At 47.2% G+C, this 20305-nt stretch overlaps 2 protein-coding genes across 2 annotated transcripts; one reads left to right on the top strand and one right to left on the bottom strand.

The window, feature by feature from the left end:
* The first annotated feature begins 2066 nt into the window (after window positions 1-2066).
* uba6 (ubiquitin like modifier activating enzyme 6) lies at window positions 2067-15017 on the top strand. The gene is made up of 31 exons (XM_083693272.1): window positions 2067-2147; window positions 2510-2604; window positions 2924-2952; window positions 3093-3187; window positions 3559-3751; window positions 4039-4161; window positions 4368-4491; window positions 4715-4818; window positions 5099-5161; window positions 5258-5334; window positions 5638-5704; window positions 5841-5984; window positions 6179-6246; window positions 6362-6440; window positions 6658-6738; window positions 7332-7409; window positions 7630-7811; window positions 8003-8108; window positions 8240-8329; window positions 8486-8566; window positions 8731-8859; window positions 9033-9084; window positions 9209-9272; window positions 9408-9477; window positions 9895-9966; window positions 10553-10676; window positions 10822-11015; window positions 11304-11431; window positions 11522-11609; window positions 12022-12116; window positions 12445-15017. The coding sequence occupies exons 1-31, from the start codon at window positions 2107-2109 to the stop codon at window positions 12590-12592; spliced, it is 3084 nt and encodes a 1027-aa protein (XP_083549398.1). The 5' UTR covers window positions 2067-2106; the 3' UTR covers window positions 12593-15017.
* Window positions 15018-16031: 1014 nt separating this feature from the next.
* Window positions 16032-19860, bottom strand: LOC310821003 (signal-transducing adaptor protein 1-like; the record flags this gene model as incomplete). The annotated part of the gene is made up of 9 exons (XM_083692847.1): window positions 16032-16092; window positions 16322-16433; window positions 16659-16734; window positions 16825-16956; window positions 17240-17412; window positions 18472-18528; window positions 18669-18785; window positions 19400-19471; window positions 19747-19860. 9 exons carry the CDS (start codon window positions 19858-19860, stop codon window positions 16058-16060), a joined length of 888 nt encoding a protein of 295 aa, XP_083548973.1. The 3' UTR covers window positions 16032-16057.
* Window positions 19861-20305: the final 445 nt, after the last annotated feature.

Below are 20305 nucleotides of genomic sequence, written 5' to 3' on the forward strand. Positions count from 1 at the left end.
CAGTGCTGCTCTGTCTTTATTATCTCCTGCGAAAAACTGCATACAGCACAAGAGGTAAGCGATAGCCTTTTTAGTACTGAGTTGAATATGGTCTTTGACTGCCCTCAAACCACCCAAATATTTGCATACCACATATACTTGAATACCACGCTGTATGCATTCACACACATACATGGTCAAACTGTGTTTGATATCATTTCAAGTTAAAGCTTATTGGTCATCTATGAATACATTGGAACCACTGATCTAAAAGTAGATTGAAGTCGATATATGACAAAATAACAACAAAAGTTGTTGTCACATTAATCCTATTACTATTAATCCTGTCACTATCCCTCCTGAAGATCTCTTCACCCCCACTACCCCCCTGTACTAGCCCTAACCCTAACCCTAGAGACCTCTTCACCCCCCTGTATAAGTTTCTGTCCTGTTAATAAAAAATAAATAAATAAAAACTTCTTCTACCATTGTGACTGCCAATGGCCCCTGGTCTGAGCATTGATAACTTTATCTTATGATGACTAATGGATAGATGATTCACTTACTGAAACAAATGTATTTGCTGTAACTCGCTCAATGCCATACATATACAATGGAAATGTAATGAATCCAGAGGTTATGTAAATTGTTATAGATTAATCCCCCTCCAATCAAATAAATTGTTGTGACACGTTTGACAACTCGTCATATAACGAGGGTAACCCGGAACAGCTCGACGGGTTTTAACCACTCACAGCCATTCATTCGCTTCAACAACTCGATGCTTCTGGCGCACACTGACAGGTAACGGAACAGTTTCAGATTCGTTTTAAACACATACAATTACGCATTTTAGGATTTCAGCGAAATATGATCATACACAACCACCTCTGCTACCGTTTGGACATTTGTGTTCGTTGCGTCATCGCTTTTATCAAGTTTATGGAGGGTGTTTCAGCGCCTGCCCGGCACCAGGTAGCAGTAGCAGCTAGCTAACAAGATAGCCTAGCCAACGGCTAATCGTTTATATAGGAGGCCCGTCTTGCTGGCTATGAGTAAGCAGTCTAGCCAGATAGATGTCTGAGCATATACATAGCCAGCCAAGACAGGGCATTGAGAGGTTGTTAAGATACCTTTTTAAACATGATATTGAAGTTACTATCTAGCTAGCAAACGTTGTGTCACAGATGAATTACAGAGTGGGACCAGAAAGCTAGCCCATCTAGCCAGCTAGCTAGGAAATACATTTGGCATGATGGTGCATGACCAGATACTGATAGGTTAGCTGGTCCAGACAGCAAGCCTATTCTAGTTCTACACTGGACAGACAACTTTTGCACAAGTATCTGACGTTAGCGTAGCTGCAGATACGAATCTGTATCAAATTCACTGTCGTTTGTGTGCATGTCATCAGATATTGCATGACTGCATCAGTGAGGTGATGTCTTGCGTTGCTGTCGAAGTTCCAAGCTGCAGTGTGTGTTGCCATGTCATGTGTACAAGCCTGCAGACATGTTTTATCTCTTAAATGCGAGGATAGTCCCCAGGGCAGAGCAGGGGTAGCTTTCCTTCCAGCCAAGCAGTAACACATCTGATTCCATAGAAATAGAATGGGTAGAATGGACATGCTAGCCAAATTGCCATCGCCATTGTCTGAGGGAACGTGTCAGTTCTGCTCATTCTATTTCTATGCCTCATTCAACACTTATCAGTCAGTGACTAGTCAGTGTTTCCCGTACCATTAAATAGGTGGGGTGGGCCCCCTTTCTTAACATACCTTTTGGCTTACATAGAACTCAGTAATAGTAAATGTTACAGTAGTAATGGCAACCCTGAATGTGGATTCACCTCACCCCACCTAAAGAAACATCTGGGGGAAACAGTCACTATTTTGGGTTAAATTTGGGTGAACTATGCCTTTTAAGATTTTGATTAGTTGGGTCCGGTCTGGTACTGCTTGGTTTCAACCAAAGCTGCAGCTATTGTGGCCACCCCTGGTCCACAGTATTCAGAAGTATGAGGTGTGTCAGAAGTCCTTGTCTCATCCGTCTCCTCCTGCATATTTCTCTCCAAAGATACAGTCGTTCCTTGGATCAGTGAGTTTTCCCCCCCTCTTCCCCTCCCGACATGGCTGCAGACTCCATGGAGATTGACGACTCTCTGTACAGGTGAGTTCCCTGGAACATCACCTGGCTGTCACTCTTGCTTTGTTCTTAGTAACATACCCACACAGTAATAGTTCATATATTAAAACTGATCTTTGCAATACTGATAATGCTATAGCTACAGTATTCTGACTCATGATAATTGATTTCTACCTCTGTCTCCCACTCTCTTCTCTCTCACCTCTCTCACCCCCTCATCCTCCCCTCTCCACCTCTTTTCCTTTGTCCCGCTGTCCATCTCTGTGCCTCTCTATCCCTCCGCCTTCCCTCTGTGCTTCTCTCCCTGCTCATCTCCATCACTCTCTCTCTCTCCCTGCTCATCTCCCCCACTCTCTCTCCCTCACTCTTTCACTCTCCCTCTGCAGCCGCCAGAGGTATGTCCTGGGAGACAGTGCTATGCAGCAGATGGCCCAGTCTTCAGTCTTCCTCAGTGGACTGGGAGGACTCGGAGTGGAGATCGGTAGGTGGTGGGAATCTGGTGTACAACAGCTACTACATCACATGACATGACATGACATCACACATCATGACATGACATGACACATCACGTCATAACATGACATAACATTACATCACACACCATGACATGACATTGCATCACAGCATTCCATGACATTATATTACACAGCGTAACTGCACATGGTATTACATTACATGATGTCATTTCACAGCATGACTTTACATTACAATTGGTTGGCATTGTAACCTTGCAGTCAGTGCATGCATCACATCAGAGCCATTGGGAGTCTGTCTCTGATCAATGTGTCTGTGTTTCACAGCTAAGAATATAGTCCTAGCAGGGGTCAAGGTAAGCCTTTTAGTTGTTGTGTTCACGTCCATCAGTTTTTGTGTGTGTGTGATCACATCTTTCAAAACCGAGAAATGCACTAAGCATAGCACAGTGACACTGTGTGTGTGTGTGTGTGTGTTCCTCCTCCTCCTCCGTAGGCTGTGACCCTACATGACACGAAGCAGTGTGAGACCTGGGACCTGGGATGTAACTTCTTCATCCACGAAGAGGACGTCATGAGCCAGAGGAGGAGGTAGGTGCTGGTAAACAGACCTCCAACATGCCCGCGCTGTGTGACTCCATCAGAGTCTGTAGGATCTCCTCTTCGATGTTCAACCTGCGTTCCAAACGCCACGTTGATTGAGATGTACAGTGTCGTGCCTAAGTATTGGGACAGTGAAGCATGTTCCCTTCTTTTGGCTCGACACAATTGCTACGAGATTAAAGTAGAGATTGTCAGCTTTTATTTGATGGGATTTGTGGACATATTGGTTTCACCTTTCAGAAATTATCCTTCCTCATGCTTCCTCATTTCATGCTTCCTCCTGATCTTTATTTCTCTCTGTTGGGCCCTCCTCCAACTCTCCATCCCCCTCTCTCTCCCTCCCTCCCTCTCTCTCTCAGGGTGGAGGCGGTCCACCCCCGGGTGGCGGAGTTGAACCCTTACGTCCATGTGGACACGTCCTCCTCTAGTCTGGACGAGAGCACAGACCTGGGCTTCCTCAAGCAGTACCAGTGTGTAATTCTGACCCAAGCCCCACTGAATGTGCAGAAGAGGGTGAACCACTTCTGCCACTCACAGCAACCTCCTATCAGGGTAAGAATCAAACACACAAGTCCCATGATGTGTTGACCAGGGGAGGCTGGCGGGAGGTAGAAATCGGAGGAGGGCTCATTGGAATGCACGGAATGGAATGAGGAAAGATATCAAACACAACGTGAAGCCGATTTCTGCCTCCACTGATGCGGGTGAAATGTGTTTATGTTTGTTTGTGGACACTTTTAGCCCGCATTTTAGACGATGTTTCAAGTCGTGAATCATTTCACACTTAAGCAGCTGGTGGGTGACGGTGTGTAACTGTGATGTCACGGTGCCCCCTGCAGTTCATCGGCTGTGACGCGTACGGGATCTGCGTGCGCGTGTTCTGTGACTTCGGGGAGGACTTTGAGGTGTCGGACCCCACAGGAGAGGAAGCCAAGGAGATGTTCATCCAGAGCATCACTCAGGTGAGGCCTTCTGCCAGAACTGGGTCAGGAACTGGGTCAGGAACTGGGTCAAGAACAGGGTCAAGAACTGGGTCAAACAGTTGAGCTGTGCTTGATTCAGTTAGTCTGGGGACCAGGGGAACCAATGGAGTTATGATGGTCCCTAAAGCTGCGTCCTCACCTGGCCCTGTGTGACCTCTGACCCTCTCTGTGTCTTCTGACCCCAGGGGAACCCCGGGGTGGTGACCTGCATGGACAGCCGGACCCACGGCCTGCAGACAGGCCAGAGCGTGCTCTTCAGAGAGGTCCACGGCATGGACGAGCTCAACGGCACCGCACGGCAGATCACAGGTACCACACGCTTACTACACGCTTACCACACACACACACACACGTTCCACATGCTGAACACGCTTACAACATACTAACAACAGATTCCACTTGATATGACATGCTTCTGACACCTTTACAACACGACTGGCCCTGTTATTTATAAAAAATGCAGCTCTGTAATACTGTGTGTGTGTGTGTGTGTGTGTGTGTGTGTGTGTGTGTGTGTGTGTGTGGGGTCCAGTCCTCTCTCCTCACAGTTTTGCCATAGGAGACACATCGTGTCTGCAGCCGTACGCCCACGGTGGCTTCTTCCTCCTGGTGAAAACCCCCAGGACATACAACTTCGTAAGTCACCCAGCCACGGCCACAACAACACAAACAAACCAGAAACACGAGTCAGATTCCCAGTCAGCTGCAGCATTAAAAACAGTTTGATTGATTTAGATGGATGGGACCTAATTAGGAATAATAGACATGGCCTTGCATTTTTAGGCAATGCTCTCGAACTTTATCTAACCATGCCAACCTGTAGAGGCTCATAATGTTGAATCATGTTTTGAGTTAATTCATGTCATGGACTTTCTGATTGTGTGTGTGTGTGTGTGTGTGTGTGCGCACTCTACAGGAGACGATGGAGAGACAGCTGTGTGAGCCGCAGGTCCTGACCCCTGACTTCAGCAAACCAGAGGTGAGAGGTCAGAGTTCACCTCTCAGGTGTGTCTGTTGTGCAAGCGAGCCGGCTCTGACAGTTTCCCTTTTTTCCCCTTGTGAATGTTCCCCTCAGGCCCCACTCCAGATCCACGCCGCCATGTTGGCTCTGGATGCCTTCCAGGAGCAGCACAGCAGACTGCCCAACATCGGGTAACGAACCACACCTCTGTCCTTTCCTCTTCCTTTCCCATTGAAAACCCCAGGGTTTTCCCTTTTTTCCCCAGGGTTTTCAATACGAGATAAAAAAAAAACAACAACATACAAAAACAGAATTGAAACTGTCTTGATTTGTGATTAATTTCAGTTTCTCCTTTTATTTTTTTTGTTTGGTCTGATTTAAATGTTTTAATTTTCTTTGAAATAAAAACCGATGCAATTTGCACTCTGGTACGAAGGCTCAATGAAAGTGAATCTGGCCCTCCTGACGCTGGCGCCCTCTGGTGTCTCCTCCAGGTGTTTGCAGGATGCTGACGTCCTGCTGAAGCTCACTGAGGATGTGAACGAGACATTGAGAAACAGAGTGAGTGTGTCTGGATGTTACACTCTTACACCTCTCCATAAGACTCACACAGGCAGGCAGGCAGACAGACAGACAGGATAAAGAGGTAGATGGACGAATGGACACACACCCAGTTACATCTCTCTCTCTCTCTCAGGCTCCAGTGAATGATGAGCTGGTGCGCTGCCTCTCCAGGACTGCGGGGGGCGCTCTAGCTCCACTAGCAGCGGCCGTAGGAGGCCTGGCCAGTCAGGAGGTTCTCAAGGCCCTCACGGGAAAGTTCGCCCCGCTGCAGCAGTGGGTACGTCCCCTAAACCCATTACACTCAGACAAAGATCTATGCACTGATTGATTGATTAATTGATTGATTGATTGATTTGATGTTTTTTTCTCATTTTGGGGTGTCCTTTGTCCTTTAATTCCCTGCTTATGTGAATAATCTCTCTCTCTCTCTCTCTCTCTCTCTCTCTCTCTCTCTCTCTCACCTGTATGTAGTTCTATTTGGATGCTCTCGAGTTAGTGAGACCGCTCCAGTCTCTCTCTGCTGAGGAATTTATGCCCAGGTAAGATCTGTCTACACACACACACACACACACACACACGCACACGATGAACAGTCATTCACATATTCAGATACTGTGTTTTCATCTGTGAGTACATTTGTCTGTGTGTGTGTAGGGGTGATCGGTACGACGGGCTTCGTGCCTGCATCGGAGAGCCCATGTGTCTGGAGCTGCACAAGCTGAGGGTGTTCATGGTGAGCACACATTGTTGTGTGTGTGTGTTTAGTTGTGTTTGTGAGGTTGGTGCTGCTGGTGTTTTGTGTTTCGAGACAGAAACAAAGAGAGTGAGAGAGAGTGAAGTGTGTTCAGTATGTTTCAATCACCTTTTTGTCACAATATTGGTGAGTTTTCATCTTAAGGATCCAGGTGTGTGTCTGTGAGGTGTTGAGTCTCTTGTCCCTCCCTGCCTAGGTGGGCTGTGGTGCCATTGGCTGTGAGATGCTAAAGAACTTTGCCCTGCTGGGTGTGGGATTGGCTAAGAGCTCCGGAGAGGTAAGGGGTCAAAGGTTATTCAGATGAGACTCCAGTCTCCATCTCTGGCTTGAAGGATTTTGACATGCATTGTCCTTCCTTAACTTCCTAGGTGTAAGCAATGCAATGAAAAGGTTGCTCGGACCAATCCATTCATGTTAGATCGATTATGGACTTCTGGGAAGGGTGGAAGGAAGGCTGCAGAGTGACTGTCATCAATGTTCCACAATTCTGTCAATTCTATATGAATTAGGTTTTAAAAAATATATAGTTTTATTCCTCCTGATGACATGATTCAGAGGAGTTTTCTCAGACCTTCGTTGTATCTTAGATAACTTCGTCCCCAGGCTGTTGCGCACAGCGCATATAAGCCTGGAATAACAACGACTCAAACCTGGCCTTCGTGACACTGTCCGTTTTCAACAACTCCTCCTATTGGCTTAATGAAGGCCAAGTTTGGCGCGTTGCTCAACCAGACCTTTCGCGCATTTTGGTGGCAGCGTCTGGGAACGAGGCGATATATTTGAATGCAGAACGTCGTCGTGTTCACACCTGTAGACGCTGGTACAGTGCTGGAGATTAACCGTGGCTGGTTGACCTGTGTTCCTCTGTAGGTGTTCATTACAGACCCAGACCTCATAGAGAAGTCGAACCTCAACAGACAGTTCCTCTTCAGACCACACCACATACAGGTGAGGCTCCTCCTCTTCATCATCTTCATCTTCGTATTAGTCATCATCGTCAATGTCATTTTATCATCATCATCATCATCATCACCACCACACAGTACCTTGCAACATATCTCATATCTCCATTTAATCTCTCTCTCTGTCTTCATTCCTTAATTCCTCACTCTCTTTCTCTTTCTCTCTCTCTCTCTCTATCACCCCCCCCCCCCCCCCCCCCCATCAGAAACCTAAGAGCACCACAGCAGCTTGGGCGACTCAGGAGATCAACCCTGAGATGCAGGTCGACGCCCACCTCAACAAGGTGTGTCCAGCCACGGAGGGCGTGTACAACGATGCCTTCTACTCCCGCCTCCACCTGGTCATCACGGCGCTGGACAACGTGGAGGCCCGCAGATACGTAGACAGGTGTGTGTGTGTTGGCGAGGAGCGCGGGGAGGGGGTGGGTTTATCAGCAAGTGAACAACGTCCACACAACGTTTTATTAGCACGCAAACAATGGCCATGTGACACTTTGATGTAAACAAGTTTGCGCGGTGACCGTTGACATGTTGTTGGTTATTGGCTGAGCTGTTGCTCTCTGATTGGTTCCCCTGCAGTCGTAGCGTGTCCAATCAGAAGGCTCTCCTGGACTCTGGTACCATGGGAACCAAAGGACACACAGAGATCATTGTGCCAAACCTGACCGAGTCCTACAATAGCCATGTGAGTGTGTGTGTGAGTGAGTGTGTGTGTGTCACAGTTGAATGAGCTATCATACAGCACTATTCCCACTCTGACAATATTTGTGTTCGCTGGCTGTGTTTTGAACTCCCAATCTTTATTGACCCTGACAGAGGGACCCCCCTGAAGAGGAGATCCCGTTCTGCACCCTCAAGTCTTTTCCTGCCGTCATAGAGCACACCATCCAATGGGCCAGAGACAAGGTGAACCGTCCCGGACTCCTAGAGCTAGGATTCTAGAATCTATCCCCGTTCCATTCGAGCACTGAGGATTCTAGAAGCTCTCCTTGTTCTATTCTAGTAATGACGACTCTCTCTCCCTCTCTCTTTCCCCCTCTCTCCATCTCCCTCTGTGTGTAGTTTGAGAGTGCGTTCGCCCATAAGCCTTCCATCTATAACATGTTCTGGCAGACCCACTCCTCAGCAGAAGCAGTGCTTCAGGTAAGCAGGGTTCAGTTCTGACCGACTAGAATGGATTTATTCAAAGAATGCATATGTGTGTGTACGATACTTTGAAACGAGTACCTTTTACAGAGCTTTACCTCTCACATGATGATGACCGTGTGTGTGTGTGTGTGTGTGTGTGTGTGTGTGTGTGTGGACAGAGGATGCAGGCGAGGGAGACTCTAGAGGGGTCGTTCCAGGTTATCAAGCTGCTCAGCCGACGGCCCAGCCAATGGGAACACTGCATCACTATGGCCCGCCTCAAATTCGACAAGTACTTCAAGAGAAAGGTAACTGCTTCCCTATGCACACACACACACACACAACAAGTACATTTATAAGCGAAAATAGTTACAAATACAACCATAGCAAAGTACTGTTGAATTTACCCCTTCCAATCCTCACCTCTTCCAATGTCAGGGTACTGGAGGTTGGTTTCAGTGTTGTTTGTTTTCACATGTAGGCTCTTCAGCTGCTGCATGCCTTCCCCCTGGACACAAGGTTAAAGGATGGCAGTAAGACACACACACACACACACACACACACACACACACGAGTGCATGTATACCTCTCGTCCCATCACATTTTCCAACACAACCTTCTGCCAACTTTATGACACTAGTCTTGTGTTTTTTCTAGGTCTGTTTTGGCAGTCACCCAAACGACCTCCAGCCCCTACTGAGTTTGACTTGAAGGACTCATTGTAAGTGTGGTCAATACCAAGGATGTTACATATATGCCCTCCCTCCCTCTGTCTCACACACACACACACACACACACACACACACACACACACACACACACTCGTCTCACACTTTCCGTTTGTTTTCCACACCAGGCACTTCAGTTTCGTCGTCAGCGCTGCTCGACTCTTTGCAGGAATCTACAACATCCCTTACTCAGAGAAGGTACACACATTTGCGCATACACACACACCACACACACCACACACACACACACACACCACACACACCACCACACACACCACCACCATCAAACAACACCACCATCAAACACCACACACACCACACCCACCACCACACACACCACCACCATCAAACAACACCACCATCAAACACCACACACACGCACACACACACCACCACCACACGCACACACACCACCACCACCACCACACACACCACCACCACCATCAAACACCACACACACACCACACCCACCACCACACACACACACACACCACCACCACACACACACACACACACCACCACCACACACACACACACACCACCACCACCACACACGCCACCAGACACCACCACCATCAAACACCACACACACACACCCTGTGTGTCTCTCCCTAGGATCTGTCCCAGGAGGCGGTGTCCAGGATTCTCTCAGACGTGAAGGTTCCAGAGTACAAGCCTGCAGAGAAGGTAGGAGCCCAGGGATCTAATGGGACTGGTAGGCCTCAGGGGATTCATCTGTAGTCAGGTGACCTCCATGGTCAATGTGATGCCGTAGTGGTGGGGAGGTGTGTGATATGTTGTAATCAGGGGAGGCCAGTGGAGGTAGAAATCGGAGGACGGGCTCATTGTAACGCACGGCATGGAATGAGGAATTGTGTCAAACACGTGCGATATCATTCCTCATTCCATTCCATGCATTACAATGAGCCCGTCCTCCGATTTCTACCTCCACCGGCCTCCCCTGGTTGCTCACTGGATGCTGCTCCCAAACATGTCACTGTGTTTCAGACAACGTTTCAAGTGCACAGACTGTGATAGTGAATATGATGTGTTTCATTGAGACTGATGGATTGATATATTGATTGGTTGGTTGATTGATATTGTGTGTGTGTGTGTGTGTGTGTGTGTGTGTGTGTGTGTGTGTGTGTGTGTGTGTGTGTGTGTGTGTGTGTGTGTGTGTGTGTGTGTGTGTGTGTGTGTGTGTGTGTGTGTGTGTGTGTGTGTGTGTGTGTGTGTGTGTGTGTGTGTGTGTGTGTGTGTGTGTGTGGTGAAGGTTATAGAGACAGACGAGACTGCTAAGAAGCCTGACCAGATGAAGCTGTCAGTGAGCAGCGAGGAGGAGAGGGAGGCCATCGCACAGCTGGAGGAGGCTATCGCTGCCCACAGAGTCTCACCAGGTACACATGTTCACACACACATGCTCACACACATGTTCACACACACGCTCACACATTTGTAGAAAGGTTCATTGGGGATCAGAGCTCTGGTGTTTTAGGAAAAATAATAACACACACTTCTAACGTGTGTGTGTGTGTGATATAGAGAGGTTGCAGATGACCCCAATGCTGTTTGAGAAGGACGACGACAGCAACGGTCACATGGACTTTGTGGCGGCGGCGTCTTCGCTGCGTGCTCGGATGTACGCCATCGAAGTCGCCGACCGGCTCAAAACCAAACGCATCGCCGGCAAGATCATCCCGGCTATTGCCACGGCAACAGCAGCCGTTGCCGGATTGGTGAGAACAACGTTATTGTCTTGAAAAACACGTGTCACATTTTATGCGTGTTTGCAGCTGGAAAATTCCAGCCTGAAGACCAACTGTACACTTGTCTCTAGTCAGTTTTTTGCTGCTGAAGTGAATAGTTTTGAGAGTTGTTTGTGAATCATTTGTGGATGGTTCTCCTGTTTGAGTCAGTTGGCTTTGTTAAGAGTTGGGTCTGTTGAGAGTTGTTAGTGAGTGGTTTGTAAATTGTTCGTGAATCGTTTGTGAATTGTTAGTGAGTGGTTGTCCTCTTTGACCCAGGTGGCTCTGGAGATGATCAAGGTGGTGGGAGGCTTCGGGTTTGAATCGTTTAAGAACTGCTTCTTCAACCTGGCCATCCCTGTGATGGTGCTGACTGAGACTGCCCCCCTCAAGAGGACGCAGATAAGGTACACACATACACACACATACATACACACACACACACACACACACACACCTAATCTCAGTTACTAACCTCTGAGTGATCTCCTCCCCAGTGAGAACATCTCCTTCTCTATCTGGGACCGTTGGACCGTGTGTGGACATGAAGATTTCACCCTCTCTGACTTCATCAACGCAGTGAGGGTGAGACACACACACACACACCTTTTACGGCAAATAAAACGTTTTCACATCATGTACTTTTCTTGTTGATATAATGATGATATTGTGAGTGCTGTCATTTTCTGACAATGCATATGATATCTGGGTGGTATTTAATACATTGATATGTATCGATACTGTGTTGCTAGCACATATACTGCCCTACAAAGCCAAAATACAGCAATGTTTATATAGTTATATCGTGTTTATACAGTATTCTATAAGGGTTATATAGTAATTTATATTCTTTATACAGTATAGTGTTTTTATAAAGTGTTGTATGGTGTTTATATAGTGTTGTTCAGTGTAGTGGTTATATAGTATTATTTTGTGTTGTATAGTATTATGTAGTGTTGTATAGTGATTATATAGTATTGCATTGATGATGTTTCAGGAGAAGTATGGGATTGAGCCCACCATGGTGGTGCATGGAGTGAAGATGCTGTATGTGCCTGTGATGCCTGGTCACAACAAGAGACTCAAACTAACGTAAGTCTGCTCACTACTGTCCTCAACAATGATTGTTTTGAGTCGACTCCTAACGACTCCTTTTAGAAACCACTGTCACAATCTCTCTCTCTCGTTCAACTTTTTTCTCCTGAGTCACCGAATCAATAAAATGACTCCTAATAAAATAGATGTTATTCCCCTACTCTCTAGAATCACCTTGAATCTGACTTGACTCCTCTCTTCTGATTCTTCTGAATCTCTCCACTCTCCCTGATTCAGTTTGATTCTTCTGACTCGCTTTCCTGATTCTTCTGACTCTCTCTCCTGATTCTCCTGACTCTCTCTCCTGATTCTCCTCTCCCTGCAGGATGCAGAAGCTGATCAAGCCGTCGGTGGAGCGTTGCTACGTGGACCTGACCGTGTCCTTCGCCCCCGAGGCAGATGGAGACGAGGACCTCCCGGGCCCCCCCGTCAGGTACCACTTCAGCCGCGACGGGGACGGAGAGGGACCCTGAGACTGACACCTCACCCCCCCCCCCCCCCCTTCCCTCCCTCACTGAATAACCCCCCCCCCCCCCCCCCGGAACCCCATATATTGGGCCCGGAGGTTTTCCTCGTCAGGAAAATCTCCTGGCCCATAACCCCACGCCCCTCACCCTAGAGCCAGGGTGGGCAACTCTCGTCTTAGATTGCCGCATGGATGTGCAGGCTGTTGTTCCAGCCCACCTCCAACACCCCTGGTTCAACCAACGCCACAGTCGGAAGACTGGGATTTAGTTGAATCTGGAGTGCTACTGGGTTGTGTGCGCTGAGCTTGAACAAAACCCTGCGCTAGCCCAGCAGTCCCCATTGCCCCCCCACCCCAGAATAAGCTGAAGAGGGACTGCCTCGTCAGTAGTTTCCAGAATCTTCCAGCGGTCTTGGGCCGGTACTGCTCGGAACAGGAGATGAAGAGAACGTGACTGAATGGAACCGTACGGCGACTGTTCCGTACTTCCTGTGTACATCCTCTATGACGTAAAAAACGCTGTCTTTTTTTCTCTGTGTCATACTAGTCCCCCCCCAGCCCTGCGGACCACTAGGCGGGTAGCACTTGACTGTGTACATAGTTTCTGTGTGTTCTGTTTTCTACTCTGGTTTAATGCATAGCTCTGTCTGTGCCCGATGCCTTAATAACCTTATTGTGTTTGTGACAATGATTCTCCGAATGAAAACAGTGTTTACACACACACATGCACACACACACACACACAATGCCCCAGATTTTCTTTTTTTGGGGTAACAGCTTCGGTAGGGATAGTGAAGAGATGGATGGCGATAATGTGAGAGATAGAAAAGGAGAGAGAGATGTGGTGAGCAAAGGAGATCAGCGATGCGAAACAACCACTTCTCAATCTTAGTAGGCGGGGGATCAGTCACATCTCGCTTGGTTGAATCTCGCTTGACTTGATTCCTTGCATCCTCTCTCCTCGCGTCCTCCTTGAATCCCGTTGGAGGAGAAGGTCCTAGAGGAGCCTCCGACGTGACGAATCAAGGAAAGACTTTTGAGATACGGTCATGACTTTCCCCTTTCAAACGGGTTTCTACAATGTTGCACATGTTAAAGGAGGGGGAGGAAGCCAGACTGAACATTGGGAGAACCAAGATTCCTTTCACTTCAACTGTTTGTTTGAGTATCATTTGCGCATCACGAGTTCGACTGCCTCTGAAAGCATAAACCATATCCATTTTCTTTCTTTCTTTTTTTTCTTTTTTTTTTAAATCACAAAACTCACTCCCCCCACCCCACCCCACCCCACAAACATAGAGAATCCCTCTTAGACAATAAACTAGGAGAGAGAATGTATGAACGACCATCAGCTACAAGTGAATCAGTAAAGTCAGCATAGAAAGACCGCACAAACACAGACAGATGGACGTTGTGAGTTTAATGCTCCTTCAGATGAAGAGTGAGGCCTCCAGGTGTCCTCCATAACCCCCCATACCAACACACTCCCGGTGGCGCTCAACCTTTTAAAACCATTTTTAAACAAATCTTATGTTACGGATGATGTTGTTGTTGTTATTATTACTATTATTTATGGATGTGTGTCTTCTGTCCATGATGTGTATTTATTTGTCTGTGATTCATTTTTACCACGAGGTGTGTCTACGTCGGACTGTGTTGATTAACCTGCTACGTTGACTGACCGCTGTGCTTCGTTCAAAACCGTTCAGCAGAAGGGGTGCGTCCCAGTAGGCTAAAGTGGCTTCCTCCTTTCGTCTCCTGTCCCTTTCCTCCACTTGAATCACTATTCGGTAACTGGACGTTTCTAGTTAGCAGATGAGACAAGGGAAGGAAGTTACCATAGGTTGTTGAGATGCCTCCAATGATGCAACAGGGTTGGGGTCGATTCCGTTTCAATTCAGGAAGCAAACTGACATTCCAATTCTTTAGTTTAACTCATTGAAGAAGCATTGAGGGAATTGGGAATTTGGAGTTTCAATTTACTCCCTGAATTGACTGAATTGAAATGGAATTGACCCCCCACCCCTGATACTGCACTCGCAGAATGGCTCCAGTTCCAACCCCAGTTCTCAAGGGCCTGATAATGGACTGACATGATGGTTTCATGCTAGTTTGAGCTTGTTGCTTGCAGACAGAACCAAGTTACAACAACAAAATACTGTCTTAAAGCAGACAAAACTGTTCTGCTGCCGCCATCTCTTTCCCTCCCTCCCCGACAGCCCCCCCCACCCCAAACCTTTCTTTTGCACAGAAAATCTAATATCTGCCATGATGTCGCTAGTTCTCGCGCAATGAATGATGTCATAGAATGCATACAATGTCAAATCTAATGATGTAACAATATGAGTGTGATGTTCATTCTTGTGACGGACAACTCAACAAACAATCCAATAAAAAAGTGAGTTTTCAGGACATCTTAACAAGCAAACTTATCCGTTCTCTCTCACTCTCTTCATTGTCTGTTCAGTGTAGTTAATTGTGTTCCCCGTTAACATTGCACATGCAGCAACTACTCTTCCCAATTGCCATACAACACATGACACAGCACAGTTACAAGAAGAACACAAAAGAACACAGACAATACTACATATGTCTGTTTGTGAGCGATGTCATCTCTGATGTCAAATATGGACTTGTCAAACGTTTCCTGTGCATAATGCAAACATGCCAAATACTCCGTCGACAACATTAGAACATCAATTTCATTCAAAAGCTCCATTGAAAATGCATTTTAGTCAAGTTCAGGCTTAATCTGTGTCTGGGAAACCAGCCATAAAGTTGTAACAGAGCAGGGCACACGTTTGTTGGAAATCTGCCACCTCTGGACACCGTGGCAAGATTCAGAATTTGAATTTCCTAATAATAACAATCCCCCCCCCAACCAGAGTCCATTCCCCTAGAACACCCCTGGCAATAACAACATGTTTGAATGCAAACCGGGTGTCGGGTAGGACACTCCGTTTTAGAAAGCGCTTTTCCCGGACCAAAACAGCGTTCGTAAATGAAATATTTCTTTCAAGGGATCTCATTCCCTGATCACTACATAACTGCATAAACATAACAATCATTAAGTTGAATGTTACCTTCTGGACCTTTAAATGTACTCCTCAACAGCATGTAGGCTTTCTAGGAATGTTCATTGGGTACGAAGTGGCCTCCTCTGTATCAAGGGACGCTGGTGGAGATAGAAATCAAATTGTAATGCATGGAATGGAATGAAGAGTGGTATCATTCCTGTCCATACATTACAATGAGCCTGTCCTCCGATTTCTACCTCCACTAGCCTCCCCTGGTTTCTACATGTGACCTGGTGTGAAATGGAAGGATAGGTGTCATCACTTCATGAAATAAAACGCACTCCAGAATAGGTTGAACTGTATTTATTTGGATTTAATCCTAAAATAAGAAAAACAGAAAGTGAGCCAGTGGCTTATCAATCAGGATGGTCAGTTGTCATTGGTGCATTGTTGAGTCAACCCCACTCTCTCTCCATCCTGATTGGTTGTCCTGTAGGGGCATAGGCAAGTATTATGAAGAGGAGTGAAAAAGGACAGTGTGTGTCATAGTAGAGTGATGCGTGTTACCTGCGGAGGCTGGCGGAGGTAGAAATCGGAGGACGGGTTCATTGTAATACACGGAATGGGTGTGATTCCGTGCATTACAATGAGCCCGTCCTCCTTTTTCGACCTCCACCAGCCTCCCATGTGTGTGTTGCTCACCTAAGTGTGTGTCATACCGTAGGTACAGGTGAGTGTTGTCGGTTTGTAGGTCCGGAGATAAGGTCGTAGGGACTGCCTTGCCCGAGACAGGAAGTGATGCACAATATCCGTGAGACTAGGACTGGTCACCTGACCCAGGGAAACAGGAAGTAATTAGGCCCAGTCCAGAAATAACCCCCTCGCCCCAACCATCTAGGCAGTTTCTGTACCCCACGTGTTTGATACCATTCCTCTTTCCATTCCATGCATTACAATGAGCCCATCCTCAGATTCCTACCTCCACCAGCCCCCCCTGTACTATACTGTACGTAATTCAGACGTGTGTTGAGCTGCATAGCGAGTGTGCAGACTTACTGGTGTCTTCAGATCAACGATGAAGCCTGCTGAGCCTCCCGCTCTCACTTTGTAGTGCCTCAGAACTGGACCACCACTGAAACAACAGCAGGAGAACGTGTGTGTGTGTGTGTGTGTGTGTGTGTGTGTGTGTGTGTGTGTGTGTGGACATCCTCGTATCCCTTACCTGGAGCCTGTGTGTTTCACAGTGAGGGCATAGCTGTTGCTCTCAGTTGACGGGCGCAAGATGATGTCACCGTACTCTGGACTGTCGATCAACATATGCTCCGCCTCCTGACGGGACACAGGGTAGAAGCACCTGCAGGAGAGGACAACCACAAACAGACAGAGGGTGCATCTCATTACCCTAAAGTGGCTCCCTTGCCTCGCCTCCTTACCGTAACACCTTACCTCCTTATCTCCTTATCTCCTTATCTGAAAACAGGTAAGAATGATAAGCAAAATGGAGGCCTGTCCAGCAGGAATTAGCTTTCCCCTGTGAAGACAGGGTGAATGTCACTGTGCCAGAGGAAATGAGGAGAGGAAACAAGGAGAGGAAGCCACCCTAGACGATGGAGATGCTCCCCAGGTGTGTCACTCACGGTGGCATGGGGAGTTCCGGGTTGCTAGGAGACGTGTGTAGACGGGGTCTGGGGGCGTCATCTGAGAGGGCTGGCATTATGGGATGGCTGGTTCTCCGACGCTCCTGATCCAGGACTTCCTCCAGCCGTAACCTCTGACCCGGAAGTAGTTGCAACTGGGAGGGAATCTGCAGCTGGTAAGTGAATGGTATTCAGGTCATCATGTCATTATTACTGGTGGCTGACGAGGTATACAGGAGTCTGTCGACATGTTACTGATAATTGAGTTCTTGAGAGCTTGTATGAAATGTGGTTTATGAATAAAGTTTGCATGTGAAATCAAGGTATCCAGATAGGAATTACGGAAAGCTATCAGAGATGCCAAAAGGCAATACAGGGACAAGGTTGAATCACAATACAGGGACACTGATGTGAGAGGTAATGTGGTGTGGACTCGCATTCCGGGCCGTGTCCTCAGGGCATGCGCTGACCAGCTGGCAGATGTTCACAGACATATTGAACCTCTCCCTGTCCCAGTCTGTAATCCCCACCTGTTTTAAGGTGACTCCAATCGTTCCAGTTCCCAAAAAGACTGAGGTCACCTGCCTTAATGACTATCACCCTGTTGCACTCACATTGATCATGAAGTGCTTTGCCACACTTTGACCCACTTAAACGTGCATACCGTTCCAACAGATCCACAGATGACGCCATTGCTTTCACCCTGCACACTGCCTTATCCCACCTGGACAAGAAAGATACCGACGTGAGAATGCTCTTCATTGACTCGTCACCAAGCTCAGGGAGTCTTAACACCTCCCTGTGTAACTGGATCCTGCACTTCCTGACGGGCAGACCCCAGGTGGTGAGGGTAGGCAGCATCTCCTCCTCCACTCTGACCCTCAACACAGGGGAGCCCCCCAGGACTGTGTGCTCAGTCCCCTGCTGTACTCCCTGTTCACTCTCGACTGTGTGGCCGTGCACAGCTCCAACTCCATCATCAAGTTTGAACAACAATGAGTCAGCCTACAGGGAGGTAAGAGTCCTGGCAGACTGGTGCCAGGCTAACAATCTCTCCCTCAACATCAACAAAATTAAGGAGCTGATCGTAGACTTCAGGAGGGGGTTGGGTGGGGGGGGCTGCAGTGGAGAGAGTCAGCAGCTTCAAGTTGTGTCCACATCACTGTGTGTGTGTGTGTCTGTGTTGTGTCTGTGTCTGTGTCTGTGTCTGTCTGTGTGTGTGTACCACTCACCATAGCCACCGTCAAGATGAAGCAACTCCACTCCTCTCCTGCATCCAGACCGTCCACCTACCCAAAAACAGATGACAGACTAGTGATCTTCCACAGGAGACTAGTGTAGTAGATTATAACCTGTCACCTACCCAGAGACTAATCTCAGCCCACACTTTATACAGTATGAACCATACCTGGAGACCTCTCTCTCTTACCTGGACACAGACTGTCTGGTTAGGGAGAGTGAGGATGTAGATACATAGACCTCGTCTGGAACAGGATTGGTCCAACTCTACCCCCCTGAGACCCTGCAGCTCCAGACTCTGGGAATACTAGAGAGAGAGAGAGAGAGAGAGTGAGAGAGAGAGAGGAATAGTTAGAGATGGGTAGAACGTGGGGGAAGAGGGAGAGAAGGTTGGAGATGGGGATAGCGACAATGGAAAGATCGATAGAATACATAGGTGAGAGAGAGAAACAGAGGGACAGAGAGAGAGAGAGAGCACTTATCAGTAGATTTAGAGTGGGCCACGGGACAAAGAGGAAGTAGGAGACTTCAGATAAGAGACACATCAGTGGAGGCAGAAATTGGAGGATGGGCTCATTGTGATGCATGGAATGGAATGAGGAACAGTATCAAACGTGTGTTTCATCCATTCCTCATTCCATTACATGCATTACAATGAGCCCGTCCTCCGATTTCTACCTCCACTGACCAATACTGTATCGTCATTACTGATGTCATGTAATGTTATGTACTAGGATATAAATTAGCTCTCTAGCTAACTCTGACGCACTTGATGTGTAAACTGATATGTTGATTATTGTGTACTGTCGCTGCCATTAAACTGCTAAATAAATAAATACAAATGTGTCCTAAAAGCCACTTTGGATAACTGCATCTTCTTATGTGTTCAGATAGAACAGATATGCTTCTGCTCTTTCTTACCGTGTCATTCTGTTCGTCTGTGTAGAGGAAAATGGTGGACCCTCGAAGCTCTCCAAAATACCCTGTGAAAGCCTGAGGGATGTCAAGGGAAGATGAGGAGAACTGTGTGTGTTATCACCCTGAACGCCATGCAGTGTGATGAATGGCGTTGTTCAGATAATAGTGTACATTTACAATGTCGACTTACAGTCATGATCTTACAAGTTATAGCAGTTACACTCTATCTACTTCATAGTTACTTAGAATATATGGTAAAATGGTTTGTTTCCTAAGGATTCATCACTGGGCAACTTATGCCAACTCATGCCAATTGTGCCACACACACACACACACACACACAAGGTTACCTTTGCTCCCACATGCTGCACCTGTAGATGTCCAGAGTGGTAGAGGGGTAGAGCTGTGATCTTCCCCCTCCTCCGGGTGACGACACTGGGGTGTGTGCCCTCACGGGACGCCATCATCACCCCTGCCTCACACACCACCAAGTCTCACCGAAATACACTCAACAACCAACAACCATCTCTTCTCTCTACCTAATCGATTCACTTCTATTCTCCTCTATTGTTTTGGGTTTTCTGAATTCTGAATTTCTGTTCTACTGTACTACCATGTCACGGCAGGGGTTCCTTGTTACGATGTGAGGAGAAATGAAGTTGTTGAGTCCTACTCTACAGTATATCCCACACCACCATCACAGCTGACTACTTTTGACTCCTTTATAGAGTTGCACTGAAGTGATTTAGGATGTCAATTACAGACGGTAACTTACTGGGCAATAAAAACACATCAGGAATTCCTATACTGAATGAGTTTGTTCCCACTGTGGATACACAACAGCCAAACACACAGAAACACTTTCACACACACACATACACACACACTCATAATAATATTCATTCATAA

Source organism: Argentina silus (genome assembly GCF_951799395.1).
Source record: "Argentina silus genome assembly, chromosome: 21".
Lineage (NCBI taxonomy): Eukaryota > Metazoa > Chordata > Actinopteri > Argentiniformes > Argentinidae > Argentina > Argentina silus.